Genomic DNA, 19,132 nt, shown 5'->3' with positions numbered 1-19,132 from the left:
AGTTTAGAAATGGAAAACTCAGTTTAATGAGCTGTTGATATAGACAAATAGTGAGGGCAAAAAATCTAAAAGGGAAAAGTGAAACATAGGTTTTGTTAGGATACATTTACTTGAAACACAAGATTTCAGAAACATCAATGTTTCTATGTATACTACGTACAAATGAATATATTTTTATATTCAACTGCTCAATATTTTTGCTGCTGTTAGGTGCCATCAAGTCATTTCTGACACACAGCAACCCTATGGACAAGTAATATTGTAAGTTGTTCAAAAGCAGATAGAATAGAACATTTAATCATATAATCTGCTCTTGTCTTATAATGAACTCTTGGAATAAAATACATTTGAAATATCTTGATCATGGAAACAGAGCAGCCCACAACATTCTCAAAGTTGAGACAGCTTGTTTAACCTTACCAGATTCTTTTCCCCCCACAATGTTTAAATAGGAATGGCCCCTACTTTCCTTTCTTTTTTATAGAAATCAGAAAGCTACCATTGGAAGACTGGGCAAATGGAAGTAAGGAAGCAGAAACTTGGAAGAATAGACAAGCAGGACTCTATTCTGGCCTATTTAGTACACAACTGAAGAGAGGTTTATTTCCAGCTATCTGTAATCTTAAGTCTCTAAATTCTTGTCTTTCTAACTTTTGGCCACTGGAAGCCCCCACCCCCACCCACCCCCCTTTAAAAAAACACACACAAAAAACACGAAAGAAACTCAAACCACCACCATAAAGAAATCCTACGCTGACAGCATGCCTCAATTATAACTGGCACGGACTGATTGTATCACCTCTTTGGTATTATCACTGAGATTCTGAGATAACTGTAAACTAGGTTTCAAATGTTTTAGACATCACTACTTTCTTAAGCCCACTAGTAGTATGTATACCAGATACTTGAAGGAAGCTGTGGGTACACAGAGCCTGGCTGCCTTCAGATTTTGACTCAAAAGAGATAAGATAAAGGTGAAATAATTTTCAAATGAAAGTCTAAAACTTTATCTATAAACTAACTACATAATATCCATGATAAATGACAGAACCATAGTGGAACAAATCATTAAAAATCACCAAAAGCAACGCTAATTTATCTTAGCTAACTTCCATTGTTGTTTTTGTTAAGTGCAAAAGAGTTGGTTCCAACTCAGAGCAATCCTGTATAGGGTTTCCAAAGAGGAGCTGGTGGATTTGAACTGCTGACCTTGTGGTTCACAATCCAGTGCTGACCCTACAGTGCCACACCAGGAGTCCATTAGACTACTTTTATGTGGCACTATAGGCTCTGGTAGCGTAGTGATTACGAATCGGGCTGTGAACCGCAAGGTCAGCAGTTCGAAACTACCAGCTGTTCCGCGGGAGAAAGATGAGGCTTTCTGTTCCCGCAAAGATTTACAGCTTCGGAAACCCTGTACAAGGTTGCTATGAGTTGGAACTGACTCCACGGCACATAACCATAACCACCATAGTATAAACACTGGGCCACCAGGTCGTCTGAATCACAAGATTGGCAGTTCAAACCCACTAGCTGCTCCTTAGAAATCCTATACAGGGTCACTATGAGTTGGAATCGACTTGACGGCACTCAACAACAAAAACGTACATAATCTTGCCTACCATCCAGTTTCTAATGTTCTCAAATTCTTACGGAATTCTCCTGGGAAATTTTCCTGTTTACCTCCTCCCAGGATTCTGACAGCAACCAGGAACTCTGAGCCATAAAATGTAATCAGCTTTAGGTCTGTAGCTTTTCTATTTGATTTCCGTTAGTACTTACAACCTTAAAGATTTTTTTTTTTTAAAGAATAGCATTACATATTATAAAAATAATATATATTCATTATAAAAACAGGAAACACAGATAAACAAAAATATGAAAACAAAAATAACCTATAATCCTAGACACAACTATTGAAAACATTTAAAAATATTTCATTCTACATTGTACTTTAATGAATAGTGACTTGGGTCTTGAAGGCTCGTGAATGGCCACATAAGGTACAACTACTGGTCTCTCCCCATCCTGTGTAAAGATGTGTGAAGAAAATCTAAGATATATGGAAACAATTAGTCCAATGGGCTAATGGAACAAGCGACCATCAGCTTCCATGACCCTGAGACAAGAATAGACGGTGCCTAGCTGCCACTACCAACTGCTCCAACGGGATATTAGAAGGTTCTTGATAGTGTGGGAGGAAAAAGTGGAACTCAAATCATAAAAAAGACCAGGCTTACTGGCCCAGGTAAGATAGGTGGAACTCTCCAGACTTTGACTCTTAGTCACCCTTCAGGTCTGGAAATCAATATACAACTATGGCTTAATTTTGAGGCAAATGCTAAGGGGAACAATAACACTAGTGAGGTACGAGTACCTTAGAATAATCAAGTATTTCTGATCAAAGTGGCAACATTTACCCAAGCAGAGTTCAGTAAAGATGGAGGCATGGAAAGGGAAAACACAGAGGAGATTTAATACAATACCAATCAAAATCCCATCAGATTTTTTATAGATAGAAATAACCTGATTCTAAAATGTATATGAAAAGGAACTAGGTTAGCTAAAGCAATTTTGAAAAAGAAAAATTGGAGGAATCACACGACTTGATTTTATGACTTACTATAAAACTACAGCAGTCAAGACAGTGTGGTACTGGAAAAAGGAGACACATAGATCAGTTTAACCTATTAATCAATCCACATAAATATGGCCATCTGATCTTCAACAAAGATGTAAAAACAATGGAGAAAAGATAGCCTTCTTAACAAACTGTGTTGGAACAATAGGTTATATAAAACCATGAGCCCTAGTGTGGTGCTGTAGGAAAAGCACTGGACTGTATGGTAACCAGGAAGTCAACAGTTTAAACCCATCTTGGAAAACCAACACAGGGTCACTATGAGACAGAAACAACTCTCAATCTAAACCTCACACCTTACACAAAGATTAACTAAAAATGGATCAGAGATCTAAATGTAATTATAAAACTATAAAATATTTGGATGAATATATAGGAGAAAATCTTTATGCCATTGTGGGCAAAGAATTCTTAGAAATGGCACGAAAAGCACAAACCATGAAAGAAAAAAAACTGATAAACTTGACTTCACCAAATTTTAAAACTTCTGCTCTGTAAAAACATACTTTTAATTTGTATTTTCCTAATGTCTAATGAAAGGAGCCCTGGTAGCACTGTGGATTAGGCACTGGGCTGCTAACCACAAGGTTGGTGGGTCAAACTCACCAGCCACTTTGAGAGAGAAAGATGAGACTGTTTGCTTCTGTAAAGACTTCCAGTCTCAGAAACCTCATATAGGGATGAGTTGGAATGGCTCAATGGCAGTGGTTTTGTGTTTTTTAAACATCTAATGATGTGCAGGAGTCCCGGTGTGGCACTTTAGGTTAATGTGCTGGACTGCAAAGTTGGTGTGAACTGCAAGGTCATTAGTGCAAGCTACCAATCAATCCTAGGAAACTCTATACAGGGTTGCTAGGGGTTGGAACTGACTCGACAGCAATGAACAACAACAACAACAATGATGCAGAGGAGTCCTGGTGTGGCGCTGTGGGTTAATGCGCTGAACTACAAAGTCGGTTTGAACTTCAAGGTCAGTGGTTCAAGCTTACCAACTGCTCCTTGGAAATCCTATATAGGATCACTATGAGTTGGAGCTGACTCAAAGGCACTTAACATCAACAACAAAATGTGAGTGTATATATATATATATATATATATTCCTGGTGTGGCGCGGCGCTGTGGGTTAATGTGCCAGACTGCAAAACCATTTGAACTGTAAGGTCGGCGGTTCAAACTCACAAGCTGCTTCTTGGAAACCATATACAGGGTCACTATGGGTTGGAACCAAATCGACGGCACGTCACAACAACAAATACTATATATATATAGTCGTTATGAGTCTATACTGACTTGATGACACCTAACAACAACATGTATCATCAGCCATCAATCAACAGTATTTACCTCTATTTCCCCCTTTTACATATATACACACACACACACAACAGAATGAAACACTGCTGCCACTGTGCCAATCCATCTTGCTGATGGCACATGGTGGGGACTGTAATCATTGCAATGAGTTGTTGAATGTAAAACTGATAACCTGCCCTGTAAATCTTCACTCAATTCACAATAAAAGCTGAAAAAAATTGTTCTGGGAGAAAAAAAGAAGTTGCATATAGATACATAAATATAAGACAACTGATTTAAAGTTTAAGAGTGTGTATAATAAGTCTGCTGTACATATATAGGCATACTGAGTAGAAGTATAAAAATCACTTATTTTAACAAAGCTGCTCCTTGGAAACCTTATACAGGTTTGCTGTGAGTCAGAAACGACTCGATGGCACTTTATCAACAACAAGTCTAGAAAGGACTCCTGTTGTGGTGCTGTAGAATGAGCACTGTACTGCTAACTGCAAAGTCGGTGGTTCAAAACCACCAGCCACTCACCAGAAGTTCTATACAGGGTCACTATGAGTCGGAAGCAACTCAATGGTACTTAACAGCAACAACAAACATAGAAAAGTAGCATGGTTTTATTTCTTTCTCTTCCCTGAAAAAGATAGTCAATCCTGATGGCACAATGGTTAAAGAGCTTGGCTGCCAACTTAAAAGTCAGTCGGTTTGAACCAATCAGCTGCTCTGTGGGAGATAAGAGCTGGTGATTTGCTCCTATAAAGATTTTAGCTTAGGAAACCTTTAGGCAGTTCTACTCTTACACAGCATCGCTCAACACACTACAACAATAATCTACATTATTATTATTTTTGAATTTTACTTATTTTTTAAGAACTGTCTCTAAAATTTGTATTCAGTTTAAAAACAGTTTAACAAGAAGTATTCAGACATATGCTCTACGCTTTCCTGGTTTCACTGTTCATTGCAGCTAATTTTATTCCCTTTCTTTCTCATTAAATTCACAAATGGATTGGTTAGATCATCCTTTGCCTCAGAATCCTCTAGCAATTTTTTCACTGCCTTCTGGTATTTAGTAATGCACAGGAGAAGTTTGATGATAATACAATGTGTGTGTATTTGTTTGTTTTGTTTTTTTTTCTATATGGATGGTTGTATGATTTGGGAAGGAGGTCTGAACTTCAGAAATTTTAGTAGCATATGCCTATGCTTAGATGTGGGCCTATTTTCTTCCTCATATTGGCCGTGTGTTCTTTTGGTCAGAAAACTAATCTTGACAGCTTAAGGAAATTTTCTTTTATCATTTTGCTTTGGATTACTTCTTTATCTTTTCTATTCACATTGCTGAAATTCCCATTACACTTATTATGAGATTTTCTGAAATTTTCTTAACGTTTATTCTTTTTTCTCATATTAGCCAGTCATTTTTTTCCCTCTCCTTTCCCCTTTTCATCCTTAGGAGAATTTTCTCAGGTGATTTGGTTTCCCACAAATTCTAATCCACTGCTCACTTTCTCCATTGTGTTTTTTAACGCTAAAACAATTCTTAACTTAAACTATTCACTTCCCATAGGTACATCTACTCAAACCTCACTTTAAATTTTTTATTGTGGTGAAATACATACGAAAAAAATTTCAATCATTTTTATATATATGACTCAGTGACGTGGATTACTTTCACCATGTAGAAACAGTGTTCACACAACAATCGCCATGATCCATTCATAGATATTTTTAATATGTACCCCTCATGATGACCACTAAGGAGCTCTGGTAGTGTAGTGGTTATGAATTGGGCTGCTAACTTCAAGGTCGGCAGTTTGAAACTACCAGTTGTTCTGCCGGAGAAAGATGAAGCTTTCTACTCCCATAAAGATTTACAGGCTCACCAATCCTATGCAGGGTTGCTATGAATTGGAACTGACTCCATGGCATATCACCACCACCACTACCTGGTGACCACTAATAAACTTTAGTGTCTATACATTGGCCTATTATGACTATTATATGGGAATAAGGCAAAAAAGTATTGATACTAGGGTTTCAGTTCATTCATTCATGGGCGTATTCTAAATAGAACCTGTTTAAACATGTCCCTGTGATCAGTGGATGGCTTCAGAAAAGTTCTCTCAGTAAGACACTTGTCTTAGTGTCCTTGTTGTTGAGTGCCGTTAAATCGATTCCGACCCATAGCGACCCTGTATAGGGTTTCTGAGGAGCAGCTATTGAGCTTGAGCTGCTGACCTTGAAGTTCAAACGGCTTTGCAGTCTGGTGCATTAACCCACAGCACCACACCAGGACTCCTAGTGTCCTTAGGGTACCTTTAAGAAAAAGATGCAATCAAAACAGTAGCTTCTGAGGGTATCTGCTGGGCCAGTTAAATTCAAGGCAGAAAGGGCAGTTCAGAAGGTTATGGTAACTGTTTTGTGGGATTTTCAAGGGGTAATCTTGACAGTGAATGACACAGGACAATCATGGGGACTTTTTAGGAGAAGTTTTAAGAAAACTGAAAACTGCATTGGTAAGTAAAAGGCCAAGAAAGTCGTGCTAAAGAACTTTTATTTTTTCCATCACAACAATGCACCTACTCATTCTTGAGGGGACCAAGGACTGTCCTAAAAGAATTTCACTGGGAAACCTTACCCCAATCACCCTATAGCCCTGATCTTGCCCCGTCGGAGTTCTTTTTTATTACCAAAACTCTGAATCTTTAAAAGGCAAATGATTAGAGTCCCTTGAGGATGTCCAAACTGCCATTTTGTGGTGGTGTAAACCAAAGAGTGCAGCATTCTTTGGGGGAAGGGTTAGAGAGATGGGAAAATTGACTTAAGAAGTACACAAGGGAGTTTCAAAAAGTCTGTGGGAAAATGGATTGAAAGATAATGGATTTTTCCCACTAACATTTTGAAGCCCCTCAAAAGACCTAGTTGAAGCGTATGTTGAGAAATACTAGCTTCACATTTTGATATTTTTGTTTAATGAATGTTTGTATTCTTTGACAACAATATTTTTTTACTTACCTTTATATTTAAGTAGAATCATACAATATTTGTCCTTTTATACCTGACATTTCACTCAGCATGTTTTCACAGTTCATCTATGTATTAGGGCTTCATTTTTCTTTACGGCTGAGTGAACTCTCCTTTTAAAAATAAACTTCGGTGTAGCCACAAATATTCTATTGTACAATTATATTCAAAAGAGCAATTTTTTTTTTCTAGCACCCAATATTTTTAAAGGGTCTCAAGTGGAATATGTTTCTGAATTGTTTTCTCCCATTGCATTTAAAAATCTGACTTAATATGGTGCTTCCTTGTTGTTGTTAAGTGCCTTCAAGTCATTCTGACTCACATTAACCCTATAAAGGGTTTCCAAGGAGTGGTCGTTAGCAGTCCAGTATTTATCCTAAAGGACCAACTCCATGGCACTTGTTTAAGAAGCTGGAAGTAAAAAAACCACATGACCCAGCAATCCCACTATTTGGTATATACTCTAAAGAAATAAGACATGACATGAATAGACATACACACCTGTGTTCACTGCAGCATTATTCATAATAGCAAAAAGATGGAAACAACTACCAAAGGAAGAATGGTTAAAAAAAACTGGCATATACACACAATAGAATACTATGCAACATTAAAGACTAGCTTAGGAGTCCTGGTGTCATGCGGAAGTATAAGCCCTGGGCTGCTAAACTCAAGGTCAGAGGTTCAAATTCAACAGCAGCTCCTTGGAAACCCTATACAGGGTCGCTATGAGTCAGAACCAATTCAATAGTACTTAACAACAACAGGAACCTATGAAATACCTTACAACACGGATGAATCTGGAGAACATTATGCTGAGTGAAATCAGTCAACTATAAAAGGGCAAATATTGTATGAGACCACAATTTCAAAAAGTCAAGAAAAAGTTTTCACACTAAGAGAAACATTCTTTGAGGGTTACCAGGTGTAGTAGGAGAAGAGAGGGTAAATTACCTACTAGAGGAGAGACACACTAACTTGGGGAAGGCAATAGACAGAAGGAGGTCAGCAAAAAATGATGGAGTGAGAGCATGACACTGGGAGGAGTGCAAGAGTTCAAGACAACAGAGACCAACACTGTTACATACACAATCAGTGATGCGCGAGTGGATTCAGGGACAGACATGCAGGATGAATGGTGGTGGGAGGGAGAGAGGGACCATGCCCATGAGTACGTGTGGGTGTGAATAGACCACATGAATGCCAGCCTCCGTGACCCTGACACCAAAAGAACTGGATGGTGTCCAGCTATTCCTACCAATTACTCTGAAAGGGATCATATTAGAAGGTCCCTGATATAGTAAGAGAATAATGTGGAGCACAACTCAACAAAAGATCAGGCTTACTGGTCTAGTAGAATAGGTGGAACTTCCAAGACTATAGTTCTTAGTCACCCTTCAAGTCTAGAAATGAATGCACCCTCATGGCTCAATTTTCAGACAAACAACAGACAGGTCTATAAAGAGAACAATAATACTAGTGAGGCACACACCTGTGAATAATCCCAAGGATAATACTCAAGGACAATCATTTACCCAAGGACAAAGTTCAGAAGGGTTAGAAAAAGAGGAGGAATAGAAATGGAAAATACAGCGCAAGTGAGATAAGTGCTGTTACATGGTAGGAGTTGCAATCAATCACAGGAAACAAAAGATGCATGAATTGCTGAATGGAAAACTGATCCAACTCACAGTGATCCTGCATAGAATTTCCGAGGCTGTAAACCTTTATGGGAACAGAAATCCTCATCTTTCTCCCGCGGAACTGCTGGTAGTTTCGAACGGCCAACCTTGAGGTGAGCAGCCCAATTCATAATCACTATGGTACCAGAGCTGTGTTAATATATATTAGATGCCAAAATGAAGTTATAGAGTATGAACTACAGATGTTACTCTGAGTGGATTACATATCCTTTCACAACTGCTGGGTGCTATATATAAATACAATGCCACACTGGAAAAATCTTTCTTAGAAAATTATTATTGAAAACTTAATGCAGACAGCAACAGCATAAAACTTAGGATTTATTATTTTTAACACTTGGTAAACATCTGTTTTCGCTGTTGTTAAGTCCCAACAAGTTGGTTCGAACTCATGGTGACCCTGTATTGGATTTCCAATGAGTGGCTGGTGAATTTGAACCACTGATTTGGTGGTTCAAACCAACCTTGTGGTCCAGTGCTTTATCTCACAGCACCACACCAGGACACCTGTAAATATCTAAAAGTAAGTTTAAGCTACTTTGGAATGAAATTACAACTGAAACCTTGTGAACTAAAATATTCAAACAAATTAATTATATTCAGCATCACTAAAACAATAAGTTATCATCTCCTCTTCATCTGAATGGTCAACATTGTAAAAGATTGATCCTTAGTGCTCATCAGAGTGTAGAGAAATGAGCACTCTTCAACACTGCTGCTTGGGGCACACTGATAGATCTTTTAGAAGAGTAACTTGGCAATATCAATCCAAATGTTAATATTTACACTTATTTACATAATTCCATTTACAGATTTTAACTTAACTGAAATACTTATATACACACTCACTCTTCAGCACTGCTTGCTTTAAAAAATCAGGATATAATCTAAACTAACTTTATTGCTAGGAAATGGTTTTGTAAGTTAGTGTATCTATACAATGGAATAAAAGTTCATTCATTAGAAAGGTAGATCTTTATGAGCCGATACTAAGAGAGAGTCATGAATAGCTAATTGGAAAAAAGTCAAGTTGAAGGACAGTGTATATAGTATGACTGTATTTGTTTATATTTCAATATAAATAAAAATTAGAAAAATATTTATGATTTTAGAAAGAGCAAATTAAAGAAAAAGAAATCTTATATACATATTTTAACTAGGAAAGTGATGTTTAGAAAAATGAAAACATGTCCCTTAAACCAATTATGATAGGCACCTAGGTATGAGTATGAAAAATGACTTGGTACTGATTAGCTGGCAATATAAAATAAACATATGTTACTATGTAGTAAGAGATAAAATTAAGAGCTAAATGACAGACATTTAATGAAACATTCACTAGGAGTTAGGAAAACTGAATGGAAAATGTATTTTCCACATCAGAGCTGAGTTACCTCAACCATCCTCCTGGTCTATGAAATTCTTGTGACCAGAACCACAGACATATTTACAACATGATGCAAAGCAATATCAAAGTAACATTTTTACTGTGCTGCACATACAGAATTGTCTTCTAGATTACCGCTGTTTATTTTTTAATGTAAAGAAAATGCTGAGAAAAGAAAATATAAATAAGCATTGGATAGTTTATCCTGTTTGACTTAGATCAGTGACAACTACTGATAAACAGCATCAAGATATGCTTCATTTATATATGTGTATTAAATTGCTATGTGTTTTTTCTATATTTGCATCTAAATATGCATGAATATAGACATACATTTTACATGTTATTTACTACATACATCTTTAATTTCCACCTTTATTTGGCTGACACATTAAGCAAAGGGGCTTACACTATTTGTATGTGCTTCTAAACCATTCTGAAATATTCGAACACTGCTTTACATGAGGGACATGGCTACCATTCCATAAAGCACAGAGTAAACATTCTTTTAGGTAGGCTGACTGTTACAAACTGGCACACTGCTCCCCAAATTGCCAAACTATTTATATGCAGGATACTTACATCAGCATAGTGACCTATCATATCACATCTATCACATCGTTTTCTCCACGAAGATCTTTCAAGACATCTGTGAGTGGAAGACATGGGCAAAAAACAGTCTAAGCAAAAGCGGGCTGGACAGGCATACTGGAGGTGTCCTCTCTCAGAACAGAGGCAGCAGGAGCGGGCTTTCTATTTGGCAGATAAACAGAGATCTCTTTAGCAAAACATTCTAATCTCAAATCGCAGAAGATTAATTTTTTTTTTCTTATAAAATCCCATAAAAAGTTATTTCTAACTAGAGTCCCCAATGAAGGTTCAGTCTTGAGCATAATTATAAAATCAAATAAAACATCTGAAATTAGAGTTTTAATCCATGACATCTATATACCTGGTTGCCAAAAAGGCTCAGTGTGCATGTGCGAGTTGGCATCTATTTCTTAGGGAATGTCTTACAGGAACACTGACAAAGTGGAGGCGTCTAAGAGGGAAAGTAGGATGATGAGGATCTGGACGCTAAACAGATACAGAAAGGAGCTGTTTTGCCTGGAGAAGCAAAGACAAAGAGGAAACACAAGAGCTGTCTCAAATATCTGAAAGACAGTCATTTGGAAGAGAGAGTAGGTCATGGAAGGAATGTTTGTTAAGAGCTTATTATGTGTCAGGCAACGTTTAAGAGCTTTACTTCTGTGTTGTTCCAAGAGTTGATATATCTGCTTAACATAATTTACACCAATAGCCATTTATAAATGCCTTTTTCTGTCAGTGAGTATTACCCTATGAAATAAGTTGTCTCATAAAATAGAAGTTTGAGAAGTGAAAGGGGGTCTCAGAAATCATCTGATTCAATCTTCTCATATTATAGTATACATAAGAAAACAGACAGAGAGAGGGCCATACAACTAGTACTGGGCAGCTGAAATTGATCCCAAGTTTCTCTGATTCTAAGTTTGTATCTTTCTACTACACTGCTATGAGCTACATGAAATTTAACATGTATATTACAAAACAGTTGAGTTTTAATGTTATAGGATATCAACACTAACATTTTATGATTTTACAATATGAAATGAAACATTATATATTTCACATACTTGTGGAAGGGGACAGTTTTTTGACAAATGGCCACATTTGTCACAGTTTCTACAGGTAACATTTTTGTTGACTGAATAGTATCGGTGAGTCCATCTTCCAGATGATCTATTATTACCTATCTGGGCCTAAAGGGGGGGTTAAAAAAAAAGAATAATTAAAAGGAATATTATTTTTATTCTTTAATAAAAACCAACCTATGTAATATCTCTCTAAGGCAATTTTCAATGAGAAGACTAAAGAAACATCAAACTCCAAATCAGTTATATTACCTTAATAAGGCAAAAGAATAAAAGCCACTGTCTCTTCATTTTAGAATCTAGCAACAGGGAAATTCACATTCTCTTAAAAAGAGGTAGAAAAACTTAAAAAGGGGTGCCAGGAAGATAACTCTATTTTAATTTGTAAGCACCAACTCCCCATTCTTTTATAGTTCTTTTCCTTATGGGTCCTCTTATTTTGTATCTTTCTCTACTTATGGCTCACGTTTAGTAGGGGTGCTTATAAATATCATTTAGACATATTGGTGCCATTCAGAGCCAAAGATGATAATGACTATATACTTGTTGTTGTTAGGTGCCATTGAGTCAGTACCGACCCATAGCGACCTTATGCACAGCAGAACGAAACACCGCTTGACCCTGGACCAACCTCACTACTGTTGCCACGCTTGAGTCCATCGATACTGCCACTTGGCCAATCCATCTCGTTGGGGGTCTTCCTCTTTTTCTCTGATCCTCCACCTTACCAAATATGATAGCCTTCTCCGGCGACTGGCCTCTCCTGACAATATATCCGAAGTATGAGAGACGAAGTTTGGCCATCTTGGCCTCCAGGAAGCATTCTGGCTGCACTTCTTCCAAAATGGATCTATTGGTTCTTTTGGCAGCCCATGGCACTTTCAGTATTCTCCTCCAACACCATAATTCAAAAACATCAATTCTTCTACGGTCTTCCTTATTCACTGTCCAGCTTTTGCATGCATATGAGGTTACTGAAAATACCATGGCTTGGGTCAGGCGCACCTTAGTCCTTATGCTGACATCTTTGCTCTTCAACACTTTAAAAAGGTCTTGTGTAGCAGATTTGCCTAATGGCAATACATCGTTTGATTTCTTGACTGCTGCTTCCATAAGTGTTCATAGTTGATCCAAGAAGAATGAAGTCCTTGATCACTTCTTTTCTCCATTGATAAGAATGTTGTTTATGGGTCCAGTGGTGAGGATTTGTGTTTTCTTTACACTGAGATGTAATCCATACCGAAGGCTGTGCTCTTTGATCTTCATCAGTAAATGTTTTAAGTCCTCTTCACTTTCAGCAAGCAAGGTTGTATCATCTGCATATCGCAGGTTGTTAATGACTATATACTATATTAACATCACTATATTATGATAACGAATATGCACTATATGTTTCAGAAGGAAGCCCGTTTACATTTTTTCAGGGTACAGTGTCCCTGTAAAAATTTTACTATAAAATCATAAAACCCTACAGCTATTGAATACATTCTTTCTTTTGAACAACCCAAGGTTCTGTCTGCAAAATTGGATTATAACGTATAAAAGGGAAGGAGATAGTCTCCTCCTACTTTTTTAAAAAGATTGATTCTGTCTGCCTACACAGTGATCCAATTCTAGCTGTTGTATAATTCTAGCTCAAATTCAGTATCTCATAAAAGAATATTAGCCAAGTATATCCTATGGAATATCTAAGGAGATGTGACTTCTAATATTTTTACTTTACTTGGTAGAATTCCATCTTTGAAAAAGCTTTTATCCTTTACTTGTTATTCTAGTAAATTGGCCAAATACACCCTAAGGAAATACATTCTAGTTATCGCTTGAAACTTTTCTTCTACCAAATTATAAATTCTTCTCTTTTTTGTAGTATCTGCCATGATTAAAGCTAATAAATGAAACGATGAACATCTGTCACATCCTAAATATAGACTAACCATTTCCTTCCACTGAAGAAGTGGTTATTTCCGGGGTTGGTCTTTAGTGGTACCAGGCCACATGGGCTGAGGAGGACTCACCATGGCAGAGCAGAAACAGAAGGGGAAGGAAACTAATCATTATGGCTACTCATTGGCAAAAATCAAGGCTGAACCCAGCTTCTGAAAAGTTACATCACCCATATAATAAAATCAAACTTTTTCTTATAAGCCATTTGGATCACTGTTAATTCAAAAACAAAAACTAAACTTTATTATTCTTCCAATAGTTATAATAAAAGGAAAATATGAATCAAAGGAAATTATTAAAGTATTACTCAGAATATCAAAAACAAGTTGATTTTACCTCCATGTCTTTGTCACTGATGAACCAGTTTACACCATCTTTTCCTACAAAACAAATGGAGAGCTATTTAACGGAAATGCTTGACCACTGTAATTTGAGATGCATGACAAAATTATAAGCTGAAAATACACTGGTTGAAATACAATTATTTTTGCCTAAAGTACAATACTTGGTATTATATATTCGTCTTACTTAATCCTGGTACCTTGAAAGTACTTATAGATTGACTAATCAATTTGCTAGTACTCAAAGTAAACCCAAAGGGGTAATGAAAAATCTGGATCCCTTCAGTTTTTATCTTAGCCCCATACTAGTGGCATGAATCACCTGTTTTGTTCTTTTTGCACTGCCCCTGTACAAACTTGCAAATGGCTGCTATTTCTTTGGTTCATGTTGGCCAGAGAGGAAAGGACCTATGACTAATGCAGAAGCTGAGGTATCAACAAAGGACTGAAAGAGGCTTTTTTCTCTCCACCAAAGCGAAGTTAAGACTTTTTCCTTTCTCCTACTTGACTACTTTCCTCTATTTCAAAAACACAAATCAAGCTAGTCTTGGCTTTTTGGAGAGGAATTTTGAAGAGACATGAAGTAATCTACAGTTTCTCAGGCCTACCAGGAGTAGTCCTAGAGATATAGTTTAAAATAAAACACTTTTACTAAGGAAATCAAGAGGCTGCCTTACAAAAATACCCATACACTGGAAAGCAGAGATGCTGGGCTGATGATTATTTTCTTTGTAAAATTTGGAGGCTGTATCCACATATTAAGTGGAGAATACATGAAATAGCTGTAGCCTCTAGTCCTTCATCATCACCATCCACACCTTTATTCTTCATTCAAAGAATCCATATAAGGAGCATGCTTTGCTGCAATTTTCAAAACTACCTTACGTATCTTAACATCGTTCATTAAAACAATAAAAATGACCACTAGAAATGATACTGTTCTTAACAAAATGAAATGCAAATTTTAACTGTTACCCTCCTCTATCCCCATAAAAAAGGAGCTCTGGTAATGTAGTGGATTATGAGCTGGGATCCTAACATAAGGACACCAGTTCGAATCTACCAGCTGCTCTGAGGGAGAAAGATGAGGCTTTCTGCTACCGTAAAGATTTTCAGCCTCAGCAACCCTACAAAGGGTAGCCATGAGTTGGAACTGACTTGATGGCATTTATTGGAGTGGGGTTGGGGATTAATGCGCTGGATTGCAAGGTTGGTTCAAACCACAAGGTCGACGATGCAAACAGTTGGTCCTCAGAAGCCCTATACAAGGTCGCTATGAACCAGCCATTCCTTGGAAACCCTATATAGGGTCAAATGAGTCTGAGCAGACTCAAAGGCACTTCACAACAACAACCCCCACAAATTTGCCAAGAAACAGAGGAAATAAAGGAAGGCTTGAAAGAGAAAGACACACTCCATTTAGATTGTCTTAACATTCCTATGTTATTGTGGTTGTGAAGTGCTCTTGAGTCTGTTCTGACCCATAGCAACCCTTGCATGAGGATTTACAAGGAGGAAGGAGCTGGTGAGCATGAACTGCCGACCTAACAGTTCAAACCATCCTTGCGGTCGAGTGCTTATCCTACAGTGCCACACCAAGACTCCCAACATTTCTGTAGAATTTAGCAACATTCTAGGTTATATACTAACAACTTAATAAGCAACAGTATATCTTTACTGTAGAAAATCCACTGAGAAGTATATAAAATAGATTCCAATTACAGATGAAGTCGGTGCTTCTGAAGTGATAAATAAAGCAAAGACATCTCCAGGGAAACATAAATCATCTCCTGGTCCTACTCTAAGGCTCCAGTTTAGCTTCCTGGTAATGACAGCTGGCCCCTGCCTTGCTCTTTTCTTTACCTAGTCTGCTTGCTTCTAAGCTCCAAATTGCAACCCAAAGAAAGCCTTGTCTAGCACAATTCATTTCAGCTTCCACACACTGCCAATTCTCCACTACTGTTAAATTTCTGGGTATGAGATTTGGCAGAAACCTGATTACCCAACAGTTGGTAATCAGGTTTCTGCCAAATCTATCCCTCTAAAATGTTGGCTTGTTTGAACTCTGCCTCTTATTTACTATGTGGTGGGTGCTCGGCAGTTTACTTGCCCTATCTTAGTCTGTATAATAATGGATTACAGTGAATGACATCAATGATACCTGCTAGCCCTAAGTTTCTGTGATTCTATCAAATTTTCTTTCTTTACTGAGATCAAAAACATTGTTACTTAAGTTACATAAATCCCCCGGGCCTTTGCAATGAAGTGGGTGCTGTGCCTAAAAGACAACTTCCCAGGACTCTGAGGTGTGTGTCTATCACCCAATGCCACAAAATATAAAATGGAACTACCCTAAAATAAAAGCAAGGACTCCCTGCTTAGTTAGCTGCTTTACAGCCTTGGTCTTGCTGATTTCCAGGACTAAATTATTTCAAGACTTCAGAATGGTGATCACAGCAATAAAGATAACTCATTCTGTGTGTGAAACCAACTCAGTTTAACAAACATCTATTGAAAGATTACAATGAATAAGGCACTGTTGGATAAGCAAAGATAAATAAAGAGTATAGCCTAGTAGGAACGAAAGAAAAAAGACCAAACAAATACTATAAATTAAGAGGAAGGAACAGCTTATGTCTAAATTTAAGGCAAAGAGAGAAAAGTTTCAGAAAGCAGAACTATATAGGAAAGGTTGTAGAGGATACTAATTTTTTTAAGTTGAGGTATAATTTACATATAATAAAATACACCCATTTAAAAAATACAGGATGACACACTTTGACAAATATACACACCTGTGCATACACCACAAGAATCAAGATATAGAACTTTCTTTCCCCTTAAAATGTTGGTTCGTCTAAGCATCTGCAGTCAACAAGTGATTTTCTTTATTACAGATTTTACGGGGTTTAGAATCACATATAAATGGAAACTCACACCCTTTGAACTGAAGCTATTTCTGGATGTCAACTTTTAGTCAAATAATAGATTGGTTTATAAAATACAATGTTACCTGTGAGTAATGTGCTCCATTAAACCATCAATTATATTAGATTAAAGATAACATTTACCCAAAAGCAAAGATGAGAAGGCAAGAAGAAGGAAAGCTAGATCAACGAAAACAGAACAGAGAGAGTAGAAATAATGTGACTGTTGACACATTATAAAAATTGTAACCAATGGCATAGAACAATTTGCATAAATATTGTTAAATGGAAACCTAATTTGCTGTGTAAACTTTCAACTAAAATACAAAACTTATTTAAAATAAAAGCAGTTAATAAAAATAAATTATTTAGAAAGGTTGTAAAAGTATCATTAAGTGAAAAAAAACAACACCACAAAGTGTAGAATAAAGGGTAGAACGTGTTAACTTTTATGTAAAGAGATAAAGTCTAAGATTGAACATATGCATATTTACTATACATTCATACCACCATTCATTTTTCAGAGCCCTGGTGTGGTGCTGTAGGATCAGCACTGGACTGCTATCCACAAGGTTGGTGGTTCAAACCCACCAGTCGCTCCTTAGAAACACTATACAGGGTAACTATGAGTCAGAACCGACTTGATGGCACTTAACAACAACAACAACTCATTTGTCAGTTTGTCTTACTGTGATGGCTTGTGTGAGGCTGTGATGCTGGAAGTTTTGCCACCGGTATTTTAAATACCAACAGGGTCACCTATGGTGGACAGGTTTCAGCAGAACTTCTAGATTAGGACAGACTAGGAAGAAGAAGAGGTGAACTACTTCTGAATAAAGTCACTGAAAACCTTATAAATATCAGCAGAACATTGCCAGATTTAGTGCCAGAAATTAGGTCCCTCTGGTACGAAGGCACTCAAAATACTATTAGGGAAGAGCTGCCTCCTCAAAGTAGAGGTGACCATAATGATATGAATGGAGCAAAGCTTTCAGGACCTTCATTTGCTGATGGGATACAAATCAAAATGAGAAGAAACAGCTGCAAACACCCATTAATCATTGAATCGTGAAATGTATGAAGTATAAATCTAGGAAAATTTCATCAAAAATGAAATGGAACACATAAAGATCTGGTATTGGCCATTTTGAATCAGACAGTCATGTGTTTTACTATTCTGGGAATGACAAATTGAAGAGAAATGACATCACATTGGTCAAAAGGAGCATTTCAAGATCAATCTTGAAGTAAAATGCTGTTTATAGTAGGATAATATTCATATGCCTACAAGGAAGACCAGTTAATGCCATTATTATTCAAATTTACACATCACTCATGTGCCAATGATGATGAAATAGAAGAATTTTAACAACTTTAATCTGAAATTGATCAAACACAGAATCAAGATCATTGATAAAAACTAGTGATTGGAATGGGACAGTTGGAAACAAAGAAAAAAGATCAGTAAATGCATAACCTTGTCTAGATAATGGAAATGATGCTGCAGATAGCATGATTGAATTTTGAAAGACCAATGACTTATTCACTGCAAATACCTTTTTTTTTTAAACAATATAAGCAACAACTAAACACATGAACCTAAACACACGGACCTCACCAGCGGAATACAAAGAAATCAAATTTACCACTGTGGGAGGAGGAGGTGGAAAAATTCAATATCAGTCAAAACAAGGCCAGGGGAAGACTGTGGCACAGATCACCAATTACTCAGATGCAAGTTGAAGCTGAACTTTAAAAGGGCAGCTTGAGAAGGCAAAGTAAAGTATTATGCTGAAATATGCTAAGACCTGGAGTTAGAAAAGCAAAATGGAAGAACATGCTCAGCATTTCTTTCAAAATGAACTTAAAAAAATCAAATCTAAATTAAAATATTGAAGGATTCTATGGGAAAAACATTCATTGAATGATGCAGGAAGCATCCAAAACAGATGGAAGAAATACACAGAGGCACTATAGCAAAAAGAAATGGTTAATGTTCAACTATTTCAAGAACTGATGGTGCTGACAGAAAAAATCTAAGAGACACTGAAGACACTGACAAAAAAAAAAAAAAAGTTCGAGAAATTGACATAATACAAATAGAAATCTTTCAACATATTGATGCAGTGACTCAGGAGCCAACTTATCTATGCCAAGAAATCTGGAAGATAACCAATTGAAGAA

General features: G+C 36.9%; 1 protein-coding gene across 1 annotated transcript in view; it reads right to left on the bottom strand.

Moving 5' to 3' along the window:
* ZCCHC7 (zinc finger, CCHC domain containing 7) overlaps positions 1-19,132 on the bottom strand; it is a 280,851-nt gene that overhangs the window by 41,429 nt on the left and 220,290 nt on the right. Inside the window, exons 3-5 of the mRNA XM_006863121.1 lie at positions 14,017-14,060; positions 11,719-11,844; positions 10,646-10,816 (exon numbers count right to left, since the gene is read on the bottom strand). Of these exons, the coding sequence (XP_006863183.1) occupies positions 10,646-10,816; positions 11,719-11,844; positions 14,017-14,060 (341 nt within the window). The remainder of the gene's footprint in view (positions 1-10,645; positions 10,817-11,718; positions 11,845-14,016; positions 14,061-19,132) is intronic.

This window comes from Chrysochloris asiatica, unplaced genomic scaffold (genome assembly GCF_000296735.1).
Source record: "Chrysochloris asiatica unplaced genomic scaffold, ChrAsi1.0 scaffold00053, whole genome shotgun sequence".
In the NCBI taxonomy this organism is placed as follows: Eukaryota; Metazoa; Chordata; class Mammalia; order Afrosoricida; family Chrysochloridae; genus Chrysochloris; species Chrysochloris asiatica.
The sequence above is the reverse complement of the archived record's forward strand: the minus strand, read 5'-3'. Positions and strand labels throughout refer to the sequence as shown.